Here is a 24,213-nt window from a genome sequence, read left to right as displayed (position 1 = left end):
CTAACGAGTATATCCATGAGTATTTTAAATTTTGTCCCCAACCCAACCTAAAATGTTATGTCAATACAAATCCTGGACAGAAGCCGTTTTGGAATTGTAAATAATCTGATAGATGATCACGGTAATTTAATACCTTTTGAAATAAAATAAAAAACTAAAAGCGCTGGTTTTTTGATATACTTCTCTTTAATATCCAAAATTCCACAAGCATGGATATATACGCCATAAAAAACCATTTAGTACATAATAATTCTGATAAGCAGGATGATAAAATAGTGAACTTGCAAAGCAAAATTCACTCAAGTTTATTTACAAAGATCTTTTTAAAAAAGCTAAAAGGCAACACACTGCGAAACAAGAAACTTGGATGCAAGTATTTAATAAAAATATTAGTGAGGAATTGTCTGAGATTTATAGCCGTGCGCAATGCTGTACCAAAAATATCAAGTTGATCTCTTAACTTTAAATTAATCCATAGAATAATCGCTACTCATGATTTTCTGAAAAGAATTAATATATTAGATGACAACAAATGTACTTTCTGTAAGAGTGAAATTGAAACCATTGAGCATCTCTTATGACTGCACTATTACGTCACAGTTTTGGTACCGTTTTATTGAAGTTTTCGCACCTTTTTGCCGAAATAATGTAGATTTGTCCAAAAGAGAAACATTCTGCTTATTTTGGCAAAATATTATATTTATACTTGCAGATTCAATATGAAAAATTATTTCTATTTTTTGCTTTTAGGCAAGTAATTGCAATGCATAAGAGCATTGAAAAATACACTGCTAAGGTAAATAAAAAAGAGGACCAATTTCTTCAAAAATGGACTTAATAATGAACATGTAACTTGTACCTGACTTGATGGTAAACAGGAACAAAATACTGTAATATCACAAAAGTCCATGTCACCTAGAGTGTGTGCCATATGCGTGGGTGTGTGTGTGTGTGTGTTTTCTTCTTTTGTAGATTATATTTATTCTCCCTAGATTATCTGATAACCAGAAATGTTTGATTGTAAGGTGACCTTGGAATGGTTCCCCGACCCAGTGGTCAACCTATTACGGGGTTAATAAAAAATATTTAAAAAAATATAAATGATCAAACAGTTTTGCGTGTTACTTCCAGGCACTATCACATAACGGTCCATTTTAAAATTCTGGCCATCATTTTGAATTTAACCCGTTGACGCAAGGACAAAGACAATACAACACTCAGAAATCCTACGTCATGCGTTTCTAGGGTAGTATACAGTTATTGCTACTACTCGTTATTTTGAGACGAATTCCACATATCTTCAGTTATTGCGATGCCGTTTATCATTGAATCCATCCACCCGCTCATCTATCCATTCATCCTTTCAAACATATTATTTTAATGGGCAATATGACAGTACTATTCAAAAGAAAGGACACAACACAAGAACCACACAGTAGTAGCAGCAACAACTACTACAGCCACCAACTGGCCAGGGGATGTTGAATTGGCCCGATAAAAGCAGACTGCATGTCGTAAGAGGGGACTAATCAGGTGTGCTGCCTATTGTATTCGTACTCCTGATTATATATATATATATATATATATATATATATATATATATATATATATATATATATATATATATATATATATATATATATATATATATATACCAGTATTGACATCGCGCAGTGAATTCAAACCCGTTGACTCAAGGGCAGTGACAATGCAACCTTGTCAGAAACCATACCTAATACGTTTCCCGGATATCTTGCATTTATTGCTGGTTGAAACATTAATTTGATTTAGATCATTTCCGCAATATAAACTGTTGAAATAAATGCATATGTGCAAAACATTTATCAGAATGGTAGTGAAATTTTGTTTCCTCAATGTAATTTTTTCTGCACATTACTGGTACATTCTGCATGGCATATCCATTTTCTCTGCACGTTACTGATACATTCTGTATGACATACCCATTTTTTCTGCACATTACTTGTACATTCTGCATGGCATACCCATTTATTTTATTCTATACTACAAACTCTTCGTTGAATCAATATTGTATACGTTGTAATTTGCAATTTGTGGAATTCGTGAAATCCACCTTGCACGAAATCCACCTTGCATGGATTCATATACATGTACGAGCTAGTACCGTGGCCTGATAGGCAAGACCCAAAAGCACGTGTTGATGTGGACAAATCATATAAAACCAACTAAATAAATTTCTTAGCGTCAGACTGCTTGTTCACTATATTTCAAAGCATAATACAGCAACGAGATTTGGAGAATATTCATCAGATTATATAATCCCAATGAATTGCATCCGCTGAATTTTACGAATAAGACTATAGATTCTTATCTACTGTCAGTAGGTCGAGTGGAACACCTTCCAACTTTGACCATATTGAACGGATCTGATGAACAAGTTTATCCTGGTACAGAAGCATCCTTGTATCTAGTACCCTGGTTCCTTCATGAGGCTTAAACCAATTGCGGTAATGATGGAGTAATCCAACACTGGGATCAACAACATGGGAGTTTTTTCCTTTTCTATATTCCCAAATATCGTGAACCCTAATAGTGACGGCATCGTTCACCTTTACTATGTACTTACTTCTCTGTCCATAAGGCAGAATGCCGCTTTCTCTCTGAAGTTTTTTTAAAGTTACCAGACAATAGCTGTCAATGTCATTGACATAACTTGCAGATACCAGTGACTTATTATTGGCTCCACGATAGTCTGGCCAATCTTTACGGAAAAATGTGTGGCGAATGATATATCCACTTGCTTCTGGTAATTGTTTTAACATGTCCACCCATTTATAACTTCGGTTGCCTCTTGGAATTATAAATTCATCAACATCAACATTAATCAAGAACTTGGTGTAAGACCTACTTCTATAAAGGCAATCGTTGAGAGCTGCTGTTTGGGCGAAATATGTGACTTCAGGGGTTGTATCTGAAGGAGGCCATGTATCCACATGCATGGGAAGTGACCATTGTATTACCTCCACTAAGCCTCGATCTGAATACAGTTTCATCACTTTTCGAATGTTGAATGCGGAAGAATAATTATAGACGAAAAAGTAGTCCGCACCAAGAATTATGTTGAGCTCTAGCCACTCAACTAATTCATAAGCCCTACTATAATTCATATTAAGAGGAGAAACACAAACAGTAAAATTTCTTTTGATCTCAATCTGTTGCATCCAGGGCTGTACTGGAAGACTGTTTAAAGGTTCCTGACATTTAGTTGTCACTATGGATACGGCATATGGTACAACATCATTTGGCAATGGACACAAGAAGTACACGTCTTTATACCTGAAGCAAGAGAAAAGTATGCACCTTTACCTTTACATCTGCACGGGACTCATTATGTTTTACTCCACATAAATATAGAACATCGAAATTAATGACGGAAATGTTGGTACAAAGAAAGAAAGAAAGAAAGAAAGGAAGAAAGAAAGAAAGAGATAGATAGATAGATATGTTGAAAAATAAAATTAACACTTGAATGCAAACGTGGTGATCGGTAACGGAGATACAGGTTTGATGCGGAAAACCGAAGGCTTTTGATTTTTAAGTTTACGTGCGTAAAACATTACAAGAGAAATACATATTGAGCAAGAAAGCACTCAATTTTGCGTTACATCAAACGTTGAAACCCTGAAGAAACGAACTGCTTCGTCTTTTTGAATTCCGTTTTCTAACTGAAAGCCTTGCAAAATCTTAAATTTGTCAACCGGTTCATTTTGCTCATACCATCTTAAAAGTATTATGTTCTGTTCCCAAGTCAGGTTATCGTTACGAGTCAAGAATGGGTCCTTAGAAAATTATATTGATTTTGATACTGAAAATAATGAGTGTGTCTATGACAACGGTACAAACACATTGGTAATTGTTTGCTTAATTTGAATAAAGCAACTGGATTTATAATTATTACTTGTAGGCTTCTTAAGGATCCTGATATTGATGAATTTGCAGTCACATATCCTCTTGAACGTATTGTTGTAGATAATGTTTCACTTTTTGAAAGTGTTGCTTTCCGATTTGTATGCCCATTGTATTTACACTTCTTTATGATCAGTCATCATTAGAGTTTGCTTTAAGATGTCGAGCGTTTACTTCTCATTACGTGAATACTGACTATATTAAAATTAGGTACAAATAGGATACACTTGTGGTTGCTGCATTTCGAAAGATTTGGAAAATAACTAAAATAACGTATCTACTGTTAGCAAATTTTTTCGGTTCATGCTGTTAATAGATATAGCTGTATGAGAGTTTATGGACATCTCAAACAAATATCCTTGGAAAACCGTATTTTGATAAGTTATATAGAAGACTTAGGCAGTACTCGTTTTACAGACTAAAGGAACAAAAAACAGAAATTATGGTATTTTTAAGTCAATCAAGGGATAGCTATAAGCACGATGTGGACCAATTAGCAATCTATCGGAACACTTTGAAAAACAGGATAAGTTGCTCGAGTTTGGATAAGAAATGCTTTAAAGAAATGTGTAAGAAAGGCAAAGTTACAATATAAAAAGACAGTAGTGTTGTGTCAATTTACCTTTTATAAGATCCACTTGCTATCAGTGTTGTTTTACCCTTTATTATCGCAAGAAACGGGTGTTTTGAATGTGTCGTACTAAACCATAAATGGCAGAAAATTGTTTGAAATCCGCCCTCTCCAAGACCAATTAAACGAATGTACGGCTTCCCGTCAATCTCGTCGTAATAGGCCGAGAAAATAAACATCCTGTTGTTGTTTTCTACTTGAAGCCATTTTTGTTCTTCTCGGAAGTTTAACGGTGGCACAAGTTCAGGACATTCAGAGGAAAAGTTTCGTGTCTGGTCGGATTTGTAAGGTGATGTATTGTTTAATTCTGAAATACCAGTGTGATCGGATTTAGAAGGTGGCGTATTTTTTAATTCTGAACTACCAGTAGAGGACTGAAATTGTCGCCGCATAATCCGCGTTTCATTCACAGCTTTTCCCGGCATGATAGATATAGAAACATGCACCTGTGGAGAGCCTCTTGGGTCCATGAATAATGAATAACTCATCCAAAGAGATAATGTCGTTACGATTACTATGAAAAATATAACTGCAAAATATTTCCTTCTGATCCGCATTTTCAGATTCAACTTCCGTAGCTTGAAAATAAGTTATGAGTTTCGAATTTGGAATGAGCCTGCAAACCAGATTATATATCCTACCGCATGGAAACTGCTCCACGAAATGGCTGAAAGTTAAAGTAGTTATTTAGCGTTGATGCTGTCTTATGGATCATGCATTAGTTTTATTTAGACTATGAATACAATCATCCACAATATTCAACGTCTGCTTCTATGATTTTGAAACACCTGGATACCATCCACAATTCGGAGCCATTTTCTGTATCTTGAAATACGTCCAGTCCGTAAGAAGCCAATTTGTATAACCTGAAACGAACGTCGAATCTTGAATCATATATAGAAAATAAAATAAAATTAAAACGACAAAGATGCTATGGTAAGACATAAATGTCCATTTTTCCATGGCCTCAGTGATGTTTGTTTAAGCTGCGAATTATATTAAAATGTCTGTAAAGAAATCTCAGAAAATATTGCGAAGAACTTTCATGAAAGAACAACTGTGTTAAGTAGGATTAGTCACGAAAAGTCCTGCTTTTTCAACTTTGATGAAATTGTTTCATGGAGTAAAGAACAACTGTGTTAAATAGGATTAGTCAGGAAAAGTCCTGCTTTTTCAACTTTGATGAAATCGTTTTAAAAACGTTGTGAGGAAAATAAGAAAAAAAGTTCACTCCCATTTAACAGGATACAATATAATAATTTGATGTGGTTTACTTTTCTGTACATTTTAGCAGAAAAATATTGATGTATTATATCATAACTAGTAAATGATTTGGGATCAAAGTTAATTTTATACCTGATGAATCTCCTTATTTATATTCGTGTAACTCTTATGTTACGTGTTTAGGCTCGAATAAACAGTAACACAAGAAAGAGTGAAAACAACAAGCTTTGAAAAATATAACAATTTATTTCCTTGGAAAATACTGTAAAAATAAAAAATAGAACTTACTGTATCCAAAATTAATACATGAATAATCCACGAATGAAGTTTTTGCAGTACTAATATTGAAATGTTCTAATGATTTCAAGTTTGAGTCCCGACGAAGAATCGAAGATGGAAGGCAATGACTATGTTGTAGACCGTATTGTGTTGACGTCTACATTTCCTTGTACAAACAATAATTTATCCTCCGGTCTTGGTAATCCAAACAGAATTTTCAATAAATGTCTTTGTTCAAGAATTCTGTATGAATACAATAATATTTCCAGAGAAACTAATTAATCTTTTAGAGTCCAAATAGTTTGGAGAAAAATTAAATAATAACTAAAAAACTCAAAAGTTCATTTCTGGTCACAACAGAAGAAAACAACTTGACATCATGTAAAGTGTTTAAAAGCCCTGGACTCTGAGATCTCTCGCTGTAAACATCACTAGTAATACTAAGCATTTCGCGATTTTGGAAATGCCAAATTGCGAAATATATTGCTAAATAGAGACTGAAGTGATAATGTTTACATGTAAAAGTCTCATAGCTCCTACATGTCCTTGATAAGAACCAATCATTTTATTCCTAGATAAAAAAAAGTTGTTTAATTGACCCTCAAGGTCAGGAACTATACCAAAAATAGAAAAATTGTTCTATTATTAGGTATCAAAGGAAAACCCAGGTCAAACTGAATTTTCTGGAAAATATATTCCTCGTAAACAAAATTGCCTTATATTGACATGTAAAGAAAATAAAAGAGATTCCAAAACCTAACAACAATCAAATAAAACACAACTTAAATCAAATATAAATTAAATCAAATATATGTGACATAACACCATGAGAATATTAGTTCGACATTAAAAGCTGTAAAACCAAGAAATAAATTATGTCTATATTTGTTCAAAATGCTAGATTTTGATTTGTCATGTACGGTTGTTGTTGTAGGGTTTAACGCCATTTTTCAGCACACGATAGGCTATACATGGCGGCTAGTATTAATGGTGGAGGAAGAATCCGGGAAATCCCCGGAAAGAACCACCCACTCTCGAGAAGCTACTGGCAAGCTTTCTCACATACCCACATTGGCCGAATCCAAGACTCGAACCCACGCAGACAGACGTGGGATGGCAGTGATCCGTAACGGAGAGCGCTTTAGACCACCCGGCCACTCGGGGCCCCCGCCATGTACGGTAATAAATGAGGGGTTTCTAGAACTTTATCGGATGTCAAGGGTGTATCAATGTCAGACAATAATTTCGTGGTATTCAATAACAATTAAAAATTCATGCTATTAGGATTTAACGTTTCTTTATCAATCCTTTTCTTAGACAAGGGGCTCTGTAACTAAGTCGTATAACAAGTAAAGTGGGGATTGTGCGGGATAAAGTGCGGGGAGGATATGGAACAAGGGGTGATTGGAGTGTATGGGACAAGGAGTGTGTGAAGTACACGGAAAAAAGTGCGGGGAGGGTATGGAACAAGGGGTGTTTGGAGTGCATTGGACAAGGAGTGTTGGGTGTGTTATGTATATTTAGTTGCGTCTGATTTGTTATATAATTATTTCAATTTTAACTGTTTGTTTGTCGGGGGTTTTTTCATTACATGCTATTGTAATGTAAATTTATTCACTGGAGATACTTTTTCCATAAATAGTTTGACCTTGACTGTTCGTTTTGTAAACACCAGGTGCTGATCTAGATCCTGAACTTGATTCAAAATTAGTAGCAACCACGTAAATAAGTTCTATTTTCATTTTAAAATGATTGGTTTTTGTCAAGGTCATGATGGGACTACGTGTATTAAGATGTAAACATTTTTGTTTTTTAATTTTATTTCTTAGAGTAAAATGATTGGTTTTCGTCGGGACCACACTAGGTGTGCGTGATTTTTAACAAGTAATTAATTTCGAAGAGGTTCTGGACCATGATCACGTGACCCCTTTATGCATTTTAGAATACGACAAAACCGTTGTTTTTTAGAAGATATTCTCATTAGTAGTTGGTCTATTACACTGGAGAGTGACTGTTGTGCCGTTTGGAGTTATTTCAAATTACTTGGACTGAAAAGGATTAATTATTTTTTCATGGAAAATACTAGTGTTCATATGAAATTGTTGAATAAGGACAACTTTTATAAAAATTGTATTCAGATTTCCAAAACGGGAGTGATATTGCTTGTTTCTGCAAGGAACCGAATACTTCAGCACTTTAGATTACAGCATACGTCATCGTCTTCCATCTTGATTTCTTTGTCGGGACTCGAACTTGAAATCATTAGAACCTTTTGGTATTAGGACTTCACAAGTTGTATTCTTGGATTATTTTTGGATTTGATTCTATAAAACTAAATCCATATTTTTTCATTTTTACGGACATTTTCCAGGGAAATAAATTACTATATTTTTTTCAAAGCTTGTTGGTTTCACTCTTTCTTGTGTTACAGTTCATTCGAGCCTAAACACGTAACATAAGAGGTGCATGCGGAAGAAAGTGTGGGGATATGGAACAAGGGGTGTTTGGAGTGTACGGGACAAGGACTGTGTTAAGTATGCGGCAGAAAGTGTTGGGGTGGGTATGAAACAAAAGGTTGTTGTTGTGGGGTTTAACGCCATTTTTTAGCACACGATAGGCTATGCATTGCGGCCAGTATTAATGATGGAGGAAGAACCCGGGAAATCCCCGGGAAGAACTACCGACCCTCGAGAAACTACTGGCAAGCTTTCTCACATACCCACATTGGCCGAATCCTAGACTCGAACCTACGCAGACAGAGGTGAGATGGCAGTGATCCGTAACGGTGAGCGCTTTTGACCACTCGGCCCCCCCTGAAACAAGAGGTGTTTGGAGTGTATGGGACAAGGAGTGTGGGGAGTATTCGGAAGAAAGTGTGGGAATATGTAACAAGGGGTGTTTGAAGTGTATGGAACAAAGCGTTTTGGGAGTATGTGGGAGAAAAAGTGTGGGAGAGAATATGGAACGGAACAAGGGGTGTTTGGAGTGCATGGGACAAGGGGTGTGGGTAGGGTTCGGGAGGAAGCTTAGGGGGCTATGGAACTAGCGGTTTTTGGAGTGGATGGAGTGTGGGGAGTATGCGGGAGAAAGTGTGGAGGAGGATATGGAACATGGGGTGTTTGGAGTGTATGGGACAAGGAGTGTTCGAGAGTATGCGGGAGAAAGTGTGGGGGAGGGTATGGAACCAGGTGTTTTTGGGAATGTAAGGGACAAGGAGTGTGGGGAGTATTTGGGAGAAAGAGAGGGGAGGGTATGAAACAAGGGGTATTTGGAGTGTATGGGACATTGAGTGTGGGAAGTATGCGAGAGAAAGTGTTGGGAAGGGTATAGAATAAGGGGTGTTCGGAATGTAAGGGACAATGAGTGTGCGTAGTGTGTGGGAGAAAGTGGGGCGAGGGTATAGAACAAGGAGTGTTTGGAGTGTATGGGACAAGTAGTGTGGGGAGTGTTCGGGAGAAAGTTTGGGGGTTATGGAACGATGGGTCTTTGGAGTGTATGGAGTGTTGGGAGTATGCGGGAGAAAGTGTGGTGAATGAATTTAACAAGAGGTGTTTGGAGTGTATGGGACAAGGAGTGTGGAGAGTATGCGAGAGAAAGTGTTGGGAAGTGTATAGAATAAGGGGTGTTTGGAGTGTGTGGGACAAGAAGTGTGGGTAGTATTAGGGAGAAAGTGTGGTGGGGGTATGGAACAAGGAGTGTTTGGAGTGTATGGGACAAGGAGTGTGGAGAGGATGCGAGAGAAAGTGTGGGGGAGGGTATGGAACAATGTGTGTTTGGAGTGCGGGACAAGGAGTGTGGGGATCATTCTGGAGAAAGTGTGGGGGAGGATATAGAACAAGGTGTGTTTGGAGTGTGTGGGACAAGGAGTGTGGGGATTATGCTGGATAAAGTGGGGTGGGGATATAGAACAAGAAGTGTTTGGAGTGTATGTGTAAAGAGTATGGGGATATTATGGGACAAGGATTGTTGGAAGGGTATGGGGCAGTGTGTGTGTGTTTGTGCAAGTGGATGAAACAAGGAGTGTAGGAAGAATGAGGGACAAAGTGTGTGCAGGGTGTTAGACAGAGAGAGTGGGGAGGGTGTTAAACAATGAGTCTGTAGGTGGTGTTAAACAAGGAGTTTATGGAGAGTGTGGGACACCGAGTGCAATGACAGTGTCGTGGGGTGAGGTGTAGAACAATGGGCGTGGAAATGGTGAAAATATATGTTGTGTCTTTACAACGTTTGATTACACTGGTCAACAGTGAAATCATTACTGACTTGAAAAGGCCCTAATCTGTAGTATTTTGGTGTGCCGAACACGAATATAACCGTGAAAAATTTGTATTGGCTCTCGTTTTGAAGATATTCATATACCTCATTTTCTATGTTTCACTGTGTAAATTTCTCCAGTAGGACTGCAGCAACATCCGGAATAATGATGTAACATTGCATAATACCATCATGCTCACATCATCCACAGTTGATTGCATCATTTTCTGATGCAATGCAATACTAATGCCATGCGGCTGCTGAAGTAAGTTGACGTCAGCAGTGTACTATACATGTGTAGGCCTATTATACTAATGCCAGGCGGCTGCTGAAGCTGACGTAAGCAGTGTACTATATAAAGCCCAATCAGATAGGTTCAGCATTTAAAATATTTTAGACGTTGTGCGAGACAGTTCAAGCTACTGTTACATAAAACTTATTATTTTATCCATTTACATACAATAAAGAACAGTAATGCCTCGAAAGTGTGTTAATACCCCGGACAATTTTTGCTATATTTGTGGGGAAGTGACATTTGCCAACCAGAAGAAAAGTATCAATTCTCAAGTGAAGAAGGCATATCATCTTTACTTCGGATGCAAGGTTGGTGACCAAGACAAGCCTTGGGCTCCGCATATATGCTGTGCTACATGTACAACACAGCTTTCACAGTGGTTGAATTGCAAAAGGTCATCAATGCCGTTTGCAGTCCCAATGGTGTGGAGAGAGCCAAGCAACCACCTAAATGACTGTTACTTCTGCTTGGTTCCTCCTCTTTCCGGCGGAATAACGAAGCGAAAGAAGTCGAGAATAGTCTACCCAAACATTCCGTCTGCATTGAGACCAGTTCCACATGGTGAGGGACTTCCTATTCCAGAACCTCCAGCAGAATATTCTCTTGATTCATCTGACGAAGACAAAGGTGAGTCGACCTGTTCTTCTCCTGGTCCATCAGCATGCAGTGATCCAGATTTTCACTGTGGTGCATCATCAACCCCACACAGAATAACACAGGAAGAACTAAATGACCTGATTCGTGATTTGGACTTATCAAAGAACAAGGCAGAATTGCTAGGATCAAGACTCCAACAATGGAATCTTCTAGAAGAAGATGTCACAATTACTGCATATCGAAAGCGCCACCAGCAATTGGAGCCTTTCTTCAGAAAGGAAAGTAATCTGATATTCTGTTCCGATATTGAGGGCCTCGTGAATGCTTTAAAAATCACTCATGACCCACAAGAATGGAGACTATTTGTGGACTCTTCGAAACTGAGTCTCAAGGCTGTGCATTTGCACAATGGAAACATTCTTCCATCTATTCCAGTAGCGTATGCTGTCCACATAAAAGAGACATACGATAACTTAAGGCAGCTACTGAATTCCATTGAGTATAACAAGTACAGCTGGCACCTCTGTGGTGATTTGAAGGTAGTTGCCCTTTTAATGGGACTGCAGCAAGGATATACAAAATAAATGTGTTTCTTATGCGAGTGGGATAGCCGAGCAAGGGAAATGCACTACATGAGGAAGGAATGGACTCACAGGCAGAATGTAGCCATTGGAGAGAAGAATATCCAACACCCAGCTCTGGTTGAGGCTCAGAAAATCTTGCTACCACCCCTTCACATCAAACTAGGTTTGATGAAGAACTTCGTGAAAGCCATTGACCGGACTTTGCCAGCATTCCGATACCTGCATGAAAAATTCCCTCGACTCAGCGAAGCAAAGATTAAAGAGGGAGTTTTTGTGGGTCCTCAGATTCGAGAGCTTTTCAAAGATGACCGGTTCAACAACTTGCTGGAAGGTGACGCGAAACAAGCATGGAATGCTTTTCGCCTAGTTTCTACAAACTTCCTCGGAAATGTTAGGGCAGAAAACTATAAGGAACTAGTAGAAGACATGTTGATGAAGTATAAGAAACTTGGCTGCAATATGTCTCTAAAGATTCACTTCCTTCATTCCCATTTGGATTTCTTTCCTAGCAACTGTGGTATTGTTAGTGATGAACACGGCGAACGTTTTCATCAAGATATCGCAACAATGGAACAAAGATACCAGGGAAAATGGTCCACTACAATGCTGGCTGACTACTGCTGGACACTCCTCAGAGATGCTCCCGAACAGCTGTACAAGAGACAGGCGAAGAAATCTAAGATGTAGTCAATGACTTGATTTTTTATAGGTAGGCTATTACAGTTGACCTTTTACTATTGGAATGCATTTCGTTATGTAAACATTAATTTCTTGCAGATTACAAAAAAACTAGAGCCAATTTTGCAATTTGACTGTCATATTCGTGTTCAGCACATAAAAATTGATAAGAATTGACTAATTTTATTTCAGTAACATGACTTTTGTAAAAATTTGTTGTCCAGTGTTATCTTATGACAGGGATATCCGCAACTTCTGAGAACAAATGTGCAACGTTTAATGGACTCCTGGCTTAATGAACATGTAGGTAATTGGTTTGAATGCTCTACATAAAATAAATAGGTTTGTATTACTGGCTGACCTGTGCAACGTTTGTCACCGCTATCAATACACTTCGAGCGAATGGATGCTCTTCACTTTTGGTTGGTTGTTTATGGTTCGATGGCCATTATTCAGCTCTACATGGCGGTCACTATTGTAGGAAGAACCCGGTAAGGACCACCGACCCATTGAAAGCTACTGGCAAGCTTTCTCACATACCCACGCTGGCCGAGCCCGATATTCAGACCCACGCTTATATGTCAAGGCGAGAGCCTTATGACTACTCCGACACCTAGGCATTCTTCATTTTTGTAAAACGTTTCATCAGAAGGGACAACCTTTGATTTCCATGAAAATATTGGTCAGCTGAAAGGAGTATGTAGGTTTGTGAATATTTTACTAATGATCTTAGGTCTTGGTTATCTTTTCTGTGTTAATAGTTTGAATAACGTAAGTAAATAGCTCACTTTGATGACCCATGTCAAACGAAAACAAAAGTGGTATTAGCTTCTTTTTGAATGTCTATGGAATTTAACCATTTCATAAGGAGCTTCGTCCCTTATGTCTTGATGAAGCCGAAGTGATCAGAATGTTGGTGTTGTTGTTGCTGCTGCTGTTGTTGTTATATGGTTTAACACCATTTTCAGCACAAGATATGCTATACATGGCGGCCAGTATAAGTGGTAGAGAAATAACCCTGCAAAAACCCCGGGAAGAACCACCGACCCACGAGAAGCTACTGGCAAGCTTTATCACACTGACTTTGGCCGAACCGGAGACTCGAACTAACGCAGACAGATGGCAGTGATCCGTAACGGTGAGCGCTTTAGTCCACTCGGCCACTCCAAGGCATCAGAAATGGATGTAATTTATTTTGAAAATCGTGCAATAAAAGGACTGAAAACCAAATGTACATCTGTAGCATAGCTACGATTATGAAAATACCAAACGTACATCGGTAGCATAGCTCTGCTTGTATAAATACCAAACGTACCTCGGTAGCATAGCTCTGATTGTGAGAATACCAAACGTTCCTCGGTAGCATAGCTCTGCTTCTAAGAACATCAATAAGTAATTATATCAAACCGTTATCGAACAGTTCTGGATATTTGTTTTGCTTCAAAGTTTCAAAAGAATTGCTCTAGATTAAATGTGGTTTCATATTTGGAAATGTATAAATGCATACAGTGTTAAACTTAGATGCTTTTGATGAAATCGAGGATGATCTACATATCAGACATCATGAAACTCAGCGTGTTCTTGTTAGGCGATTGGACCAGTGGACTTTAGATATTGATGATTTTTATTACATTATCAACCAATATCAAGAACACTGATAATCTTGACCTAATCGTTCCCGATCAGTACTTTAACGACGTACAGAGAATAAGCATATACGGTATCGCAGTGAAAAAATATCCCTGTGAAAAAAGACATGCCTGTGAGAAAAAGACATACCTGTGATAAAAAGAAGCCAAATAACTGTGGCAATCGCATACAAATTGCAATATGTATATGGCTAATACAAGAAGCGGAAACTGTCAAATAAACAGGAAAATGTACAAGTAAAGTTATAAGTATAATAGACTTCAAGTTACCCTGAAGGTTTTAATTCTATGAAACAATTTTTTGTGTCCATGATTTTTGTTCAGTGCACTCTTGGCATTCATAATGTGGTGATTTTCGTTGTAGTGAATACATGATTACCCGAGGAAAACCCCGTCAAGGAATAACTGTGGAGATTTGATAAGAAAACTATATTTATAGCAAACGTTAGTAGAGACCAATTGTAAGCAATAATTAACAAAATACATGGCTAGGGAGAAGATATAAATGTCGATAAGCAAGTGGTAAATGATATTTATAATGAAATTGGAACAAAACTCTTTCATTTGGTGCTAGGAAAACATTTTCAGATAGGAACATTAAAGAAATATATCATAATAAGCTAGCTTGAAACAACAATCACTCACTAACCGCTCAAGTGGCCTAGTGGTTAAAGCGTCCCCCTCGGATGCGGGAGGTCGTGGGTTCGATCCCCGGCCGAGTCATGCCAAAGACTTACAAAAATGGTACTAACAGCCGCCTCGCTTTGCACTCAGCATTAAGAGATTAGTGTTAGGACTGGTCGGCCTGGTGTCAGGATCATGTGACTGGGTGGGACATCATGCTATATGTATGCGGCATGATGCCCCAGTGCTATATAAACTGCCACATTGCAGACATCGTAGCCATATGACTGAAAAATTGTTAAAGCTACGTTAAAAATCCGAATCAACACAAACAATCACTCACTACACAAAGTCAGAATGATATGCTTTCCGCTAGTAGAGATTACAAGAAAACTATCAGAAAATTTACAAATTTGCATAACAATAAATCCCATATTAAACTAAGAAACACGCAAACAACAAATCCAAAACAATACTATGATAAATAATTTTGCTGTATCAAATGGTGACACCTTTCGAAATGAACACATGCTGTGATTAGTTAAGGACCATATGCTCGTCTCAAAGGAATAATGACGAGACAGGTGAAAATGATGAACCATTAAATATAGAACATTACACAGCACTAAATGAACCAATCTCTTCAGAGAAAATATAGTGCTGAGAAATGTAACTCTAATAGGTCGCCAAGTGAAGATTCCATCGTGAATGAATATTTTAAATATATAACAGACACTTTTCATCCTGTTTATTTAAGCCTTTTTAATCTGATTTTAAATACGTGTTGCTTCAGAAACCTGGACCACGAAGTTGATTTAGCCGATATATAAAATTAAGGGAGATAAATAAGATCCCTACGAATTACAGATCTATTATTCTATTGAGTTGTCTTTGAAAGACCCTGACTACTCTTCCTAACAAAAGAATTTAGCTTTTTCCAGAAGAAGACAATGAACTATATCTGGCACAGGAAGCTTTTTGCAAAGAATACACCCCAACTGGTAATATTTTTGTCGTATAATCCTTAATAGAACTTTTAAATCGAACACAATACTGCATTGTACTTTGTAGATTTTTTCAGGTTTTCAACAGGGTATGGAGAGATGGATTACAGATTAACACTGCAATAAATGGGAAAATACTCAATGTGATAATGAACATGGATATTATATGGTTGTAAAAGTCTGGTATCGTTCACCATGACAAGAAACCAGTGCTTTTAATTGCAATCAAGGAGTTAGACAATGTAAAAATAATTTTCCTGTATTATTTGCCTGTCATCTAAATGACATCGATAGTCATTTTTGTTAGCTCGAATCGTATTGGGATTATAGTTGATTCAATGCATTTAGATATCATCAGACATTTAGAAATATTTGTTTTACTTGATGCATACGATACCGTTGTATATTTCGATAATCCAAGATATATGGAAAATAATCTATGTATTCTTTAATGTCTGCAAAAATTTAAACTTATCTATAAAATGATTTATATTATTTGATCAAATTTCGTTAATTTCAAATTATGTTTACTCAATGTGTTGTTCTTTCCAGCTTCTAACATATTTTAGGAAGAGAAAAGTGCCGTATGTTTATTTTGTAAAGTATTGAGTTTACTACAGATTAAGCTGTGTTCCATTTATCGTAATTTATATAAATCTCTTTCCAAGTATATCAACAACCTTGTATTTAAGTTGTGTTCCAGTTATCGTAATGTATATAAATATCCTTCCAGGTATATCAACAACCTTGTATTTAAGTTGTGTTCCATTTATCGTAATTTATATAAATATCCTTCCAGGAATATCAACAACCTTGTATTTAAGTTGTGTTCCATTTATCGTAATTTATATAAATCTCTTTCCAAGTATATCAACAATCTTGTGTTTAAGTTGTGTTCCATTTATCGTAATTTATATAAATCTCTTTCCAAGTACATCAACAACCTTGTATTTAAGTTTAACCATATTCGCATTCCATAAGAGCAATGGCTGTGATATTGCTGTAAATCCGAATTAAATTGCAATTACTGTGAAACAAATTGTATCGTCCTGGCTGATGTATGCGCATGTATCTCCTGACTTTGCATATAACCACAAGAAAATGTGATCTTTTAAAGAAAAAGCACATTTTAAACATTGATTCTTGAAGACGAATTGCATTGTGACCAACAAAATGAAAAATTACAAAAAATATTGTTCAAATTCCCTTTTTATGTATGGATGTGTGCGTGTCCGTCTGCTTGTGTATGTGTTGATGTATTTATTGGCTTATATTTGCCCTGCGAAACTATAAATTGGACTCAGAAACAGTAAATATTGATAAGTGTATTCAACGAGTGAAAAATCACCATAGATATTTACAGCATCTATTCAGTCCGACGGCTTAATTATTTTAAGTTGCCTTTGCTATGTTCGACACGAGAAAACCTATAATTAATTTTTTTTAGAAAAAGAATTGTAGAGTTTGAGGGTTTAATCTTCGTGGTAACCGTTATGACACCTACTACATTATTTATTGAAGCGTGAATGTATCCCAGAGCTGTTCATCCGGGTTTCGTCAAAATTAGAATGGTTTGAATGATATACAACTAAACAATAATAATTTATTCCAAAGACTGGTAGCTTAAATTATTTTATCTTATAAATACCTAGACATTGCATAATTGTATTATTTGTGTTAGGCTGCTGACTTCATATTACGAATAGCGTGATCCTCGCTGATTGACCATCAGGCCCATCAGTTATTAGTGTTATGCAGACTGGTACTTGTATTAGTAACCGCCTTGGTGGATGCGTTGTAACACGAGCCTATGTGCATAAACGGAGCACTGTGCCATTCATACCCAGCGCTTTTTTCAGCCTACTTTATAATATTTTGAACATGTTCCTTACATGTACTGAAAGAAATTAAATAGTCCTCATAGTTAATAACAGAATTCCTGCATATGATTGTAGAAATAAGAGGAAATATTGTTTACCTACTTTATCCGATATTTTATTTTGGATCTTCCACCATATTAGTTCATCGACGATGAAATCAGATTGTTTATTTTTAATGTACGTAATGTTGATAAAGGTTTGTCAAGGAAGCAAAATGACGGCGCAAGATGTGCGCGCGTTGCATTGTAAGTATTTGCGTACAGTCTGCGAAAACAACCCATTGTTCAGCGAGGAATGAGTAGAAATGTTTGCCAATTTGACATCCCATAAGTTGATATTATAATTAATGCATACTAGTACGATAGCAGCTGTCTTACCTCAAATATGGAGTTAATAATAAGATAGTAGTTGTCATACCTCAGATATGCAGTTAACACTAATAGTGGTGATACATGAATGATGCTTGTAAGCAAAATATTTCAGAAATTTCAGGAGGCAATAGTCGAAGTTCTATAGATAATTATGTACAGATTGATTAATAATTTAAAAAAATAATTTACTTACCTATCTTTTGTAAGAAACTGTTTCACACTGGTATCTCATACAAATTGTAATAGTCCACTTTGATTGCATGGTCTAACCATCAATGCTCCTCCAGAGAGTACTCTTGCAAACAATATGAGCAAATGACTAAGTTTGTAAATGTTTAAATCTTCTTCATTGATTCCACACATGAAACCGCAGCATGTTTACAGGTGGGGAGTAAATCAGAATTACCCAGTATCTAATAGATGTAGTCATCTAGCGATCACTGGCATTACAATGGACAGAAGTAGATGACCACTGCGCGAATAGCTTAATTCTCGCCCAATATTCAACGCTCTGGACAACGCTTATAAGGTAATTTAAGTAATTGTCAACAGCGTGTTGTGAATATCAACGCGCACAACTTCAAGCGATTCCTCACTCATGAATTATCTACAAAGAATATTCTTCAGCTGTACTGTGACAATATCTGCTCTATTTTGTTTAAACAGACCGACTTGAATTCAAGTCGCTTGCTGACCGTTCGGTGATGCGTTATTATTAAAATACTTATATATGTTCAGAGCACACCCTCTATTCCATAGCGAGCTAGTGGTTTTCTATATTGCTGACTTACTACGTCCCTTGCTAGTGTGCTAAAATAACCCTAACTGGGTAACCGACGACTATGGGCAGCATGTTCATATACATCCATAAAGACACCGATGACCAACCTCGACTTCGAACATAGTGCACAATAATATGTATGGTAGTACGGTGCTCAAACGCGGCGGATAGACCACCGACCAATACTCATGCCGGCACAGGTGTGAGCATCACGTGATTTACAAGAACTTGAATAGCTTGACTGACTTTTTGAGGTATAATGTCAGTCACAGGTGGATGAATGTTGAAAACAAGCAATAGCCTGAAGGGAATAAAAACACTTCTACCAAGTGACAAGAGTTCCTCATATTATTCAATTTACTTCCATGATCCGTTCTAATCCTAACGGTGGCTTAATGACTAGAAAATTATCTCGGGCGTATATTGAACCATAAATTATGGCTAAGTACCATCTTGGGCAGTAACATCAATCTTAGATGGAGTGTCGGGTGTAGAAGGGAGTGCTTGTCCGGTATCAGAATCGAAAATAGAAGTTATCTGAGGAACTTTTGTCAATTCCTTGTGACTTTTCGTACCGTTAGGCGACCTTTTTAACATTTAGCTTGCGCAGCCGTCAGTAATGTTAGTCAACTATCAGACTGCAGTGTACTGTATATCATATTCAAAATTCTCATGGTCATAAAGTAAACGAGGGTCATTACCAGAATAACAGACGCAACGACATGGAAAACATGATTTTATTTGGAGAGGCAATGGTGTTTCAAGCGAGAAATTTTTGAAAAGTAAAAGACAGGTGAAGCGATATCACTTATGCAAACCGCCTTTGGTGAATAAACCCAAAAGGCCATGTTCAGGGCCAACCGGAGATCTAGCGAAGATGGATACTAATCATATTTGCCAGCACGTTTTGTTTTATGCTTTGTGTATGTATGTGTTGTGTATGTCTTTGTCTGTCCCTGCAGAACAAACTCTAAAACCTCTTTTATTCTGATATTACGTATGAAAATTTATAGTAGTGGTCTCTAAAAACTTCCTATCTTTGTGTGTGATACTATATGTGTGTGTTTGTAAGTATAGAGTTTGTGTATAAACGCTCCTACTCTTTTTGTTAAAGAGTATGGATGTGTGTTTGGACTGTAATACAAAAGTGGAAGTTGGATAGTACCTGTGATGTGTCTGGATGGTATTAAAATTATCGAGTTGGATAGAATATGCGGTGTTGGACTGGAGAGGTCTGTGTTGGATTGTATATAGAACATTACAATTACCTTTACTATTCGTTTTGTCCCCATAAACGTTCGATCCCTTTTCCCTTAACAATTTTATCATAACCATTCCGTGTGTCCCCATAAATACTTTTGTCCTTGATAAACACTCGTGTCCTCACAATACAATTTCCATGTTAAACCTTTTGAATTCTTTGGGTTTTTTTCGATTCCATATCGATGCCCGCATGTTAACCTATGGGCTAACGTTAATTCCCGTACAGCATCAATACGGTCATATAACTGTCACATATTTGGAGCATCTTGAGTAAACGGTGTGTTTTCAAGTAAAAGGATATCGTCGGCTAAAGTAGGATCTGAAGATGGAGTGGAGCTAATAAGAAGCCCTAGTTTTGAGTCCTGTAATCCTTGTAAAAGATCATTGATATAAATAAGATTTCACAATGTAGATAAAAACACATTCCTACCTAATCTCGCGTTCTATTAGAAAATATTTGGATTATGTTTTGTTCATAAGGACATAGCTTTGAATATTTTAGTATGATTCCGTAACACAAAAAAAAACAAGTAAAATCTTTCATTGAATGCTTAGTTATTTAGTTTTAGGAAAATTCCGTCATGATTCACAGTGTTAAAGGCCTTCTGATTGTGTAAGAAGGCAACGAACAACCTGGAACCTAGTTGGAAAATGGAAAATACAGCTTCGTGTACATTGCTGCGATATTACCCAATCCCTTTTCAAACCCTTTATGTTCGGCGTTAGGTAAGCTATACTGTGGTATTGCGTCATCTAGTTAATCTATTAAATAAACACATTTCCAATAAAGGCAACAAAGAAAAGGCTCTATAATTGCCAGGGTTACTTAAATTTCGTTCCACTTTTAAAGCCCCAATAACACCGTTACATGAAAATAGTACAATATGCCAAATCATCGGAATAATACTGAATCTTGAAAGATATTTGTCCTAAACACCGTCGTCTTCCAATAAAACCAGATAACAAGTACGTTTCGTTACATTATGAGTCATGTAAATACTCTCTAGAAATGAGAAACCCTGACATTTTCACACATGTAAGTATTAATCTGAGTGTTATTTTTATCTAATGCACGCTTTTTCTTCTCACTTAACACAAGAGGGTTTGTCTCTCTTCATCCCTGTCGAATCAATTTGTGCGCCATGTGATATTAATGTTGTTATTAGATTAGACACTAACGGAATTTGTCGAATGTTTCATGTCACTACTTTTGGAGTACTCCCGAAAAAGAACGGTATTGCGAGCGATTTCGTTGACTTAATTAAGGGATGGCACCCCTTAATTCTAAACTGAATATTGGAACCTCATTTAAACCTAACATCTTGATTATTTCAAAGAACGATTTATGTCAGATGGCTGGATTAATAAAATCATTTCCATATTTTCAAGCTTTAGTTACACTGTAAGAATGGTGACATTTAAGATAAAAGGCGGCATTGGGTTTTGAAATATTGGCATAAGAAAAAATACTTAATAATCTAGAGGATGTAAATCTCATCTATTACCTCGTTAAAAGCTATATTTATGAATTATGTTAGGTTTTATCCCCACCTTAATGTACATTTTAATTGTGAATACAACCAATATCTGGGGCTTTCCTATGTTTGAGTTGTTTATTGACAATGGCTATTTTTGTTAACGAGGTTTTGTTTCACAAATTCGTTCATCATTACAAAACCCATTAATTTGTTCGTGATTTAGAAATGTCTGTGGATTTAGAGTACAATTTTAAAAAAAATATCTAGCAAACAAACGAGATATCTCATCTGGATCAGAAGCTAATTCACCGTCCTATTTTAATTCAAAGCAACATTTGTCTATTGCACAACTTCCAGATAAAGCAAACGTCTAATTCGGTAGCTTTTTTGAAAGATGGCTTTTTGAAAGCTTGTATCACATATTCTTGAGTACTTTATAAGTTCCTTTTCATTTTTGCATTTTTATATTTGTAAGATTCATGGCCTTCCATTTTCTGTCCACTATTTCTGAAAGTATTGAGCTTTATCGTGAATTTCAGGCAACCAATAAATTTTGTTTGAGAATTAAATGTTTCGACTTTGTTATTGATATCTATATTATGTGTATTCTTTTCATAATAATAGTTTTGACCGGGTCATTTAGCAATGACAGTTTGAATGCTAATAGCATATGAAAGGGTTTGCTCTGCATAGTGCGTACGTCAACTATAAGTAAAGTCACGTGATCAGACAAGGACATGATAGCATGGTTCGCCAGAATTTAAACAGCTGATTTCTTTACTATGTGTGTGTGTTTCGGGGGGTGGGGGGGAGCTTTAACAATTTTTCAGTCATTCGCTGCGATGTCTGCAGTGTGGGAGTTTATAGTGATGTCTAGCGTAGAAGCATCATGCCGCAGACGTGTTGCATGATGTCCCACCCAGCTACATTATTCTGACACCAGGTCGACCATTCCTAATACTAACAGCTTAATGCTGAGTGCAGCAGCTGTAAGTACTAATTTCTTTTATGTCTTTGGTATTACTAGGCCAGGGACCGAACCCGCGACCTCCCGCATCAGAGGCGGACGCTCTAACCACTAGACCACTGGAGCGGTCTGAGCAATGTTTATTCTGGCTTATATATATATATATATATATATATATATATATATATATATATATATATATATATATAATATTTAGCGGAAAGTTCATTGCTAGCCTTATAAAGAAATTAAGAATCAAAAAAATATTTTGAAAAATACAAAAAAATATATAAAGCCAGAATAGACATTGCTCAGACAGCTCCAGTGGTATAGTGGTTAGAGCGTCACATGGAATTTTAAATCGTCGTAACAAAAGCACGTTTCAACTATTGTTCATGACATTATCAATCTGCACTACAACATTAATACAAATTCACTTGAGGTAGATGCCAAGATGAATTGCTTTGATTTATACGTGATGTGCTGCTATTCTAATGATTACAGAGTGGTTTCTTTGATCTGGCGATGTGCCAGTTAATATAATTTATACTAGGTGTTTGAAATGTTAAGTTCTTGAGGGGCATCTATCATTATAAATTTAAGATAGTGAAAATGCTATAAATAGACTAAGGCATGGGACATCACTCTCAATCCATAAAACTGAAGCCATTAATGACTAATACTAATATTAGCTATGTTATTACCAGAAATTTTAATTATGATGGTACACCAAAATAATCTGTCAATAACTAGCCACCCACCCACCCACATGCACATACACACGCACAGAGGTACATTACTTTTAAGCATCTCGATGATCTTATTATAAAAGGTTTCTAAAATTATTGTCAATATGAAGACATTCATTTTTAAAGGAAGTTGACAATCTGTAAATAAACTGTATGAAGCTTTCGTTACCCATATGATAGTGAAACCTGGAATGGATGTAGTGAAACGTATTCTAATAGATTACACAATATTCACACAAAAAACTCAAGAATGGTAACTGGATTGACGAATCATAATGTCTGTACAATAAATCTGGATGACAACCCTTTAAAAATACAAAGACTGACTCATAATTATAACAGTTTACAAAGTCTTTCATCACTTTGCAGCAGATCGTTTTTGAAAACTACTTTTTATATTTTTGGGATTCTTAATTTCTTTATAAGGCTAGCAATGAACTTTCCGCTAAATAATTTTTTCATGTTTACTTTCTGAATGATTTGTCACACTTTTAATGGCTTGTACTGTTAAGCGGTTTGCTCCATGTATTGAAATGCAGGTGTGGTGCATGAGCATCACTTACTTTAGCCGTCGATGTGCATTTAAGTAATTGGGTGCATGCGTGACGTGCTTTGGACTGAACAATGTCGAGGTTTTGTAGCTCCCTGACGCTCGTTAATACGTACTCTTGACATCCATAGTCAAGTTTAGATGGAATCAGTGCAAAGTATAGTTTAAAAGTGTGGCTTGCTCTGTCCCAGTCGGTGCTTTAATATTAGAGATCGGGATAATGTTTCGATTACATCGCTTTATTAACTCATTGATATAAGCTTTCCACATTAGTCGAGTATCATGTCCAGGAACGTTGATTGTTTCTGTTTAAATATGACTTGGATTCCATTTAGATATAGTTTAGGTGGGGATTGAAAAGTGACTGACTAATGACACTTCCTTGCTGAGTCCCAGTATCTATTATGTAATGT

At 36.6% G+C, this 24,213-nt stretch overlaps 1 protein-coding gene across 1 annotated transcript; it reads right to left on the bottom strand.

The window, feature by feature from the left end:
- Positions 1-207: 207 nt before the first annotated feature.
- Positions 208-18,904, bottom strand: LOC149787445 (uncharacterized). Its single transcript, XM_089978381.1, has 3 exons — positions 18,206-18,904; positions 4,568-5,442; positions 208-3,315 (listed from the first exon to the last, which is right to left on the bottom strand). Exons 2-3 carry the CDS (start codon positions 5,131-5,133, stop codon positions 2,337-2,339), a joined length of 1,545 nt encoding a protein of 514 aa, XP_089834507.1. The 5' UTR covers positions 5,134-5,442; positions 18,206-18,904; the 3' UTR covers positions 208-2,336.
- Between the last annotated feature and the right edge of the window lie 5,309 nt (positions 18,905-24,213).

The sequence above is a fragment of the Sinohyriopsis cumingii genome, chromosome 12 (assembly GCF_028554795.1).
Source record: "Sinohyriopsis cumingii isolate HCF-2022 chromosome 12, ASM2855479v2, whole genome shotgun sequence".
In the NCBI taxonomy this organism is placed as follows: Eukaryota; Metazoa; Mollusca; class Bivalvia; order Unionida; family Unionidae; genus Sinohyriopsis; species Sinohyriopsis cumingii.
Note: the sequence above shows the minus strand (reverse complement) of the source record. Positions and strands in the feature narration are given on the sequence as shown.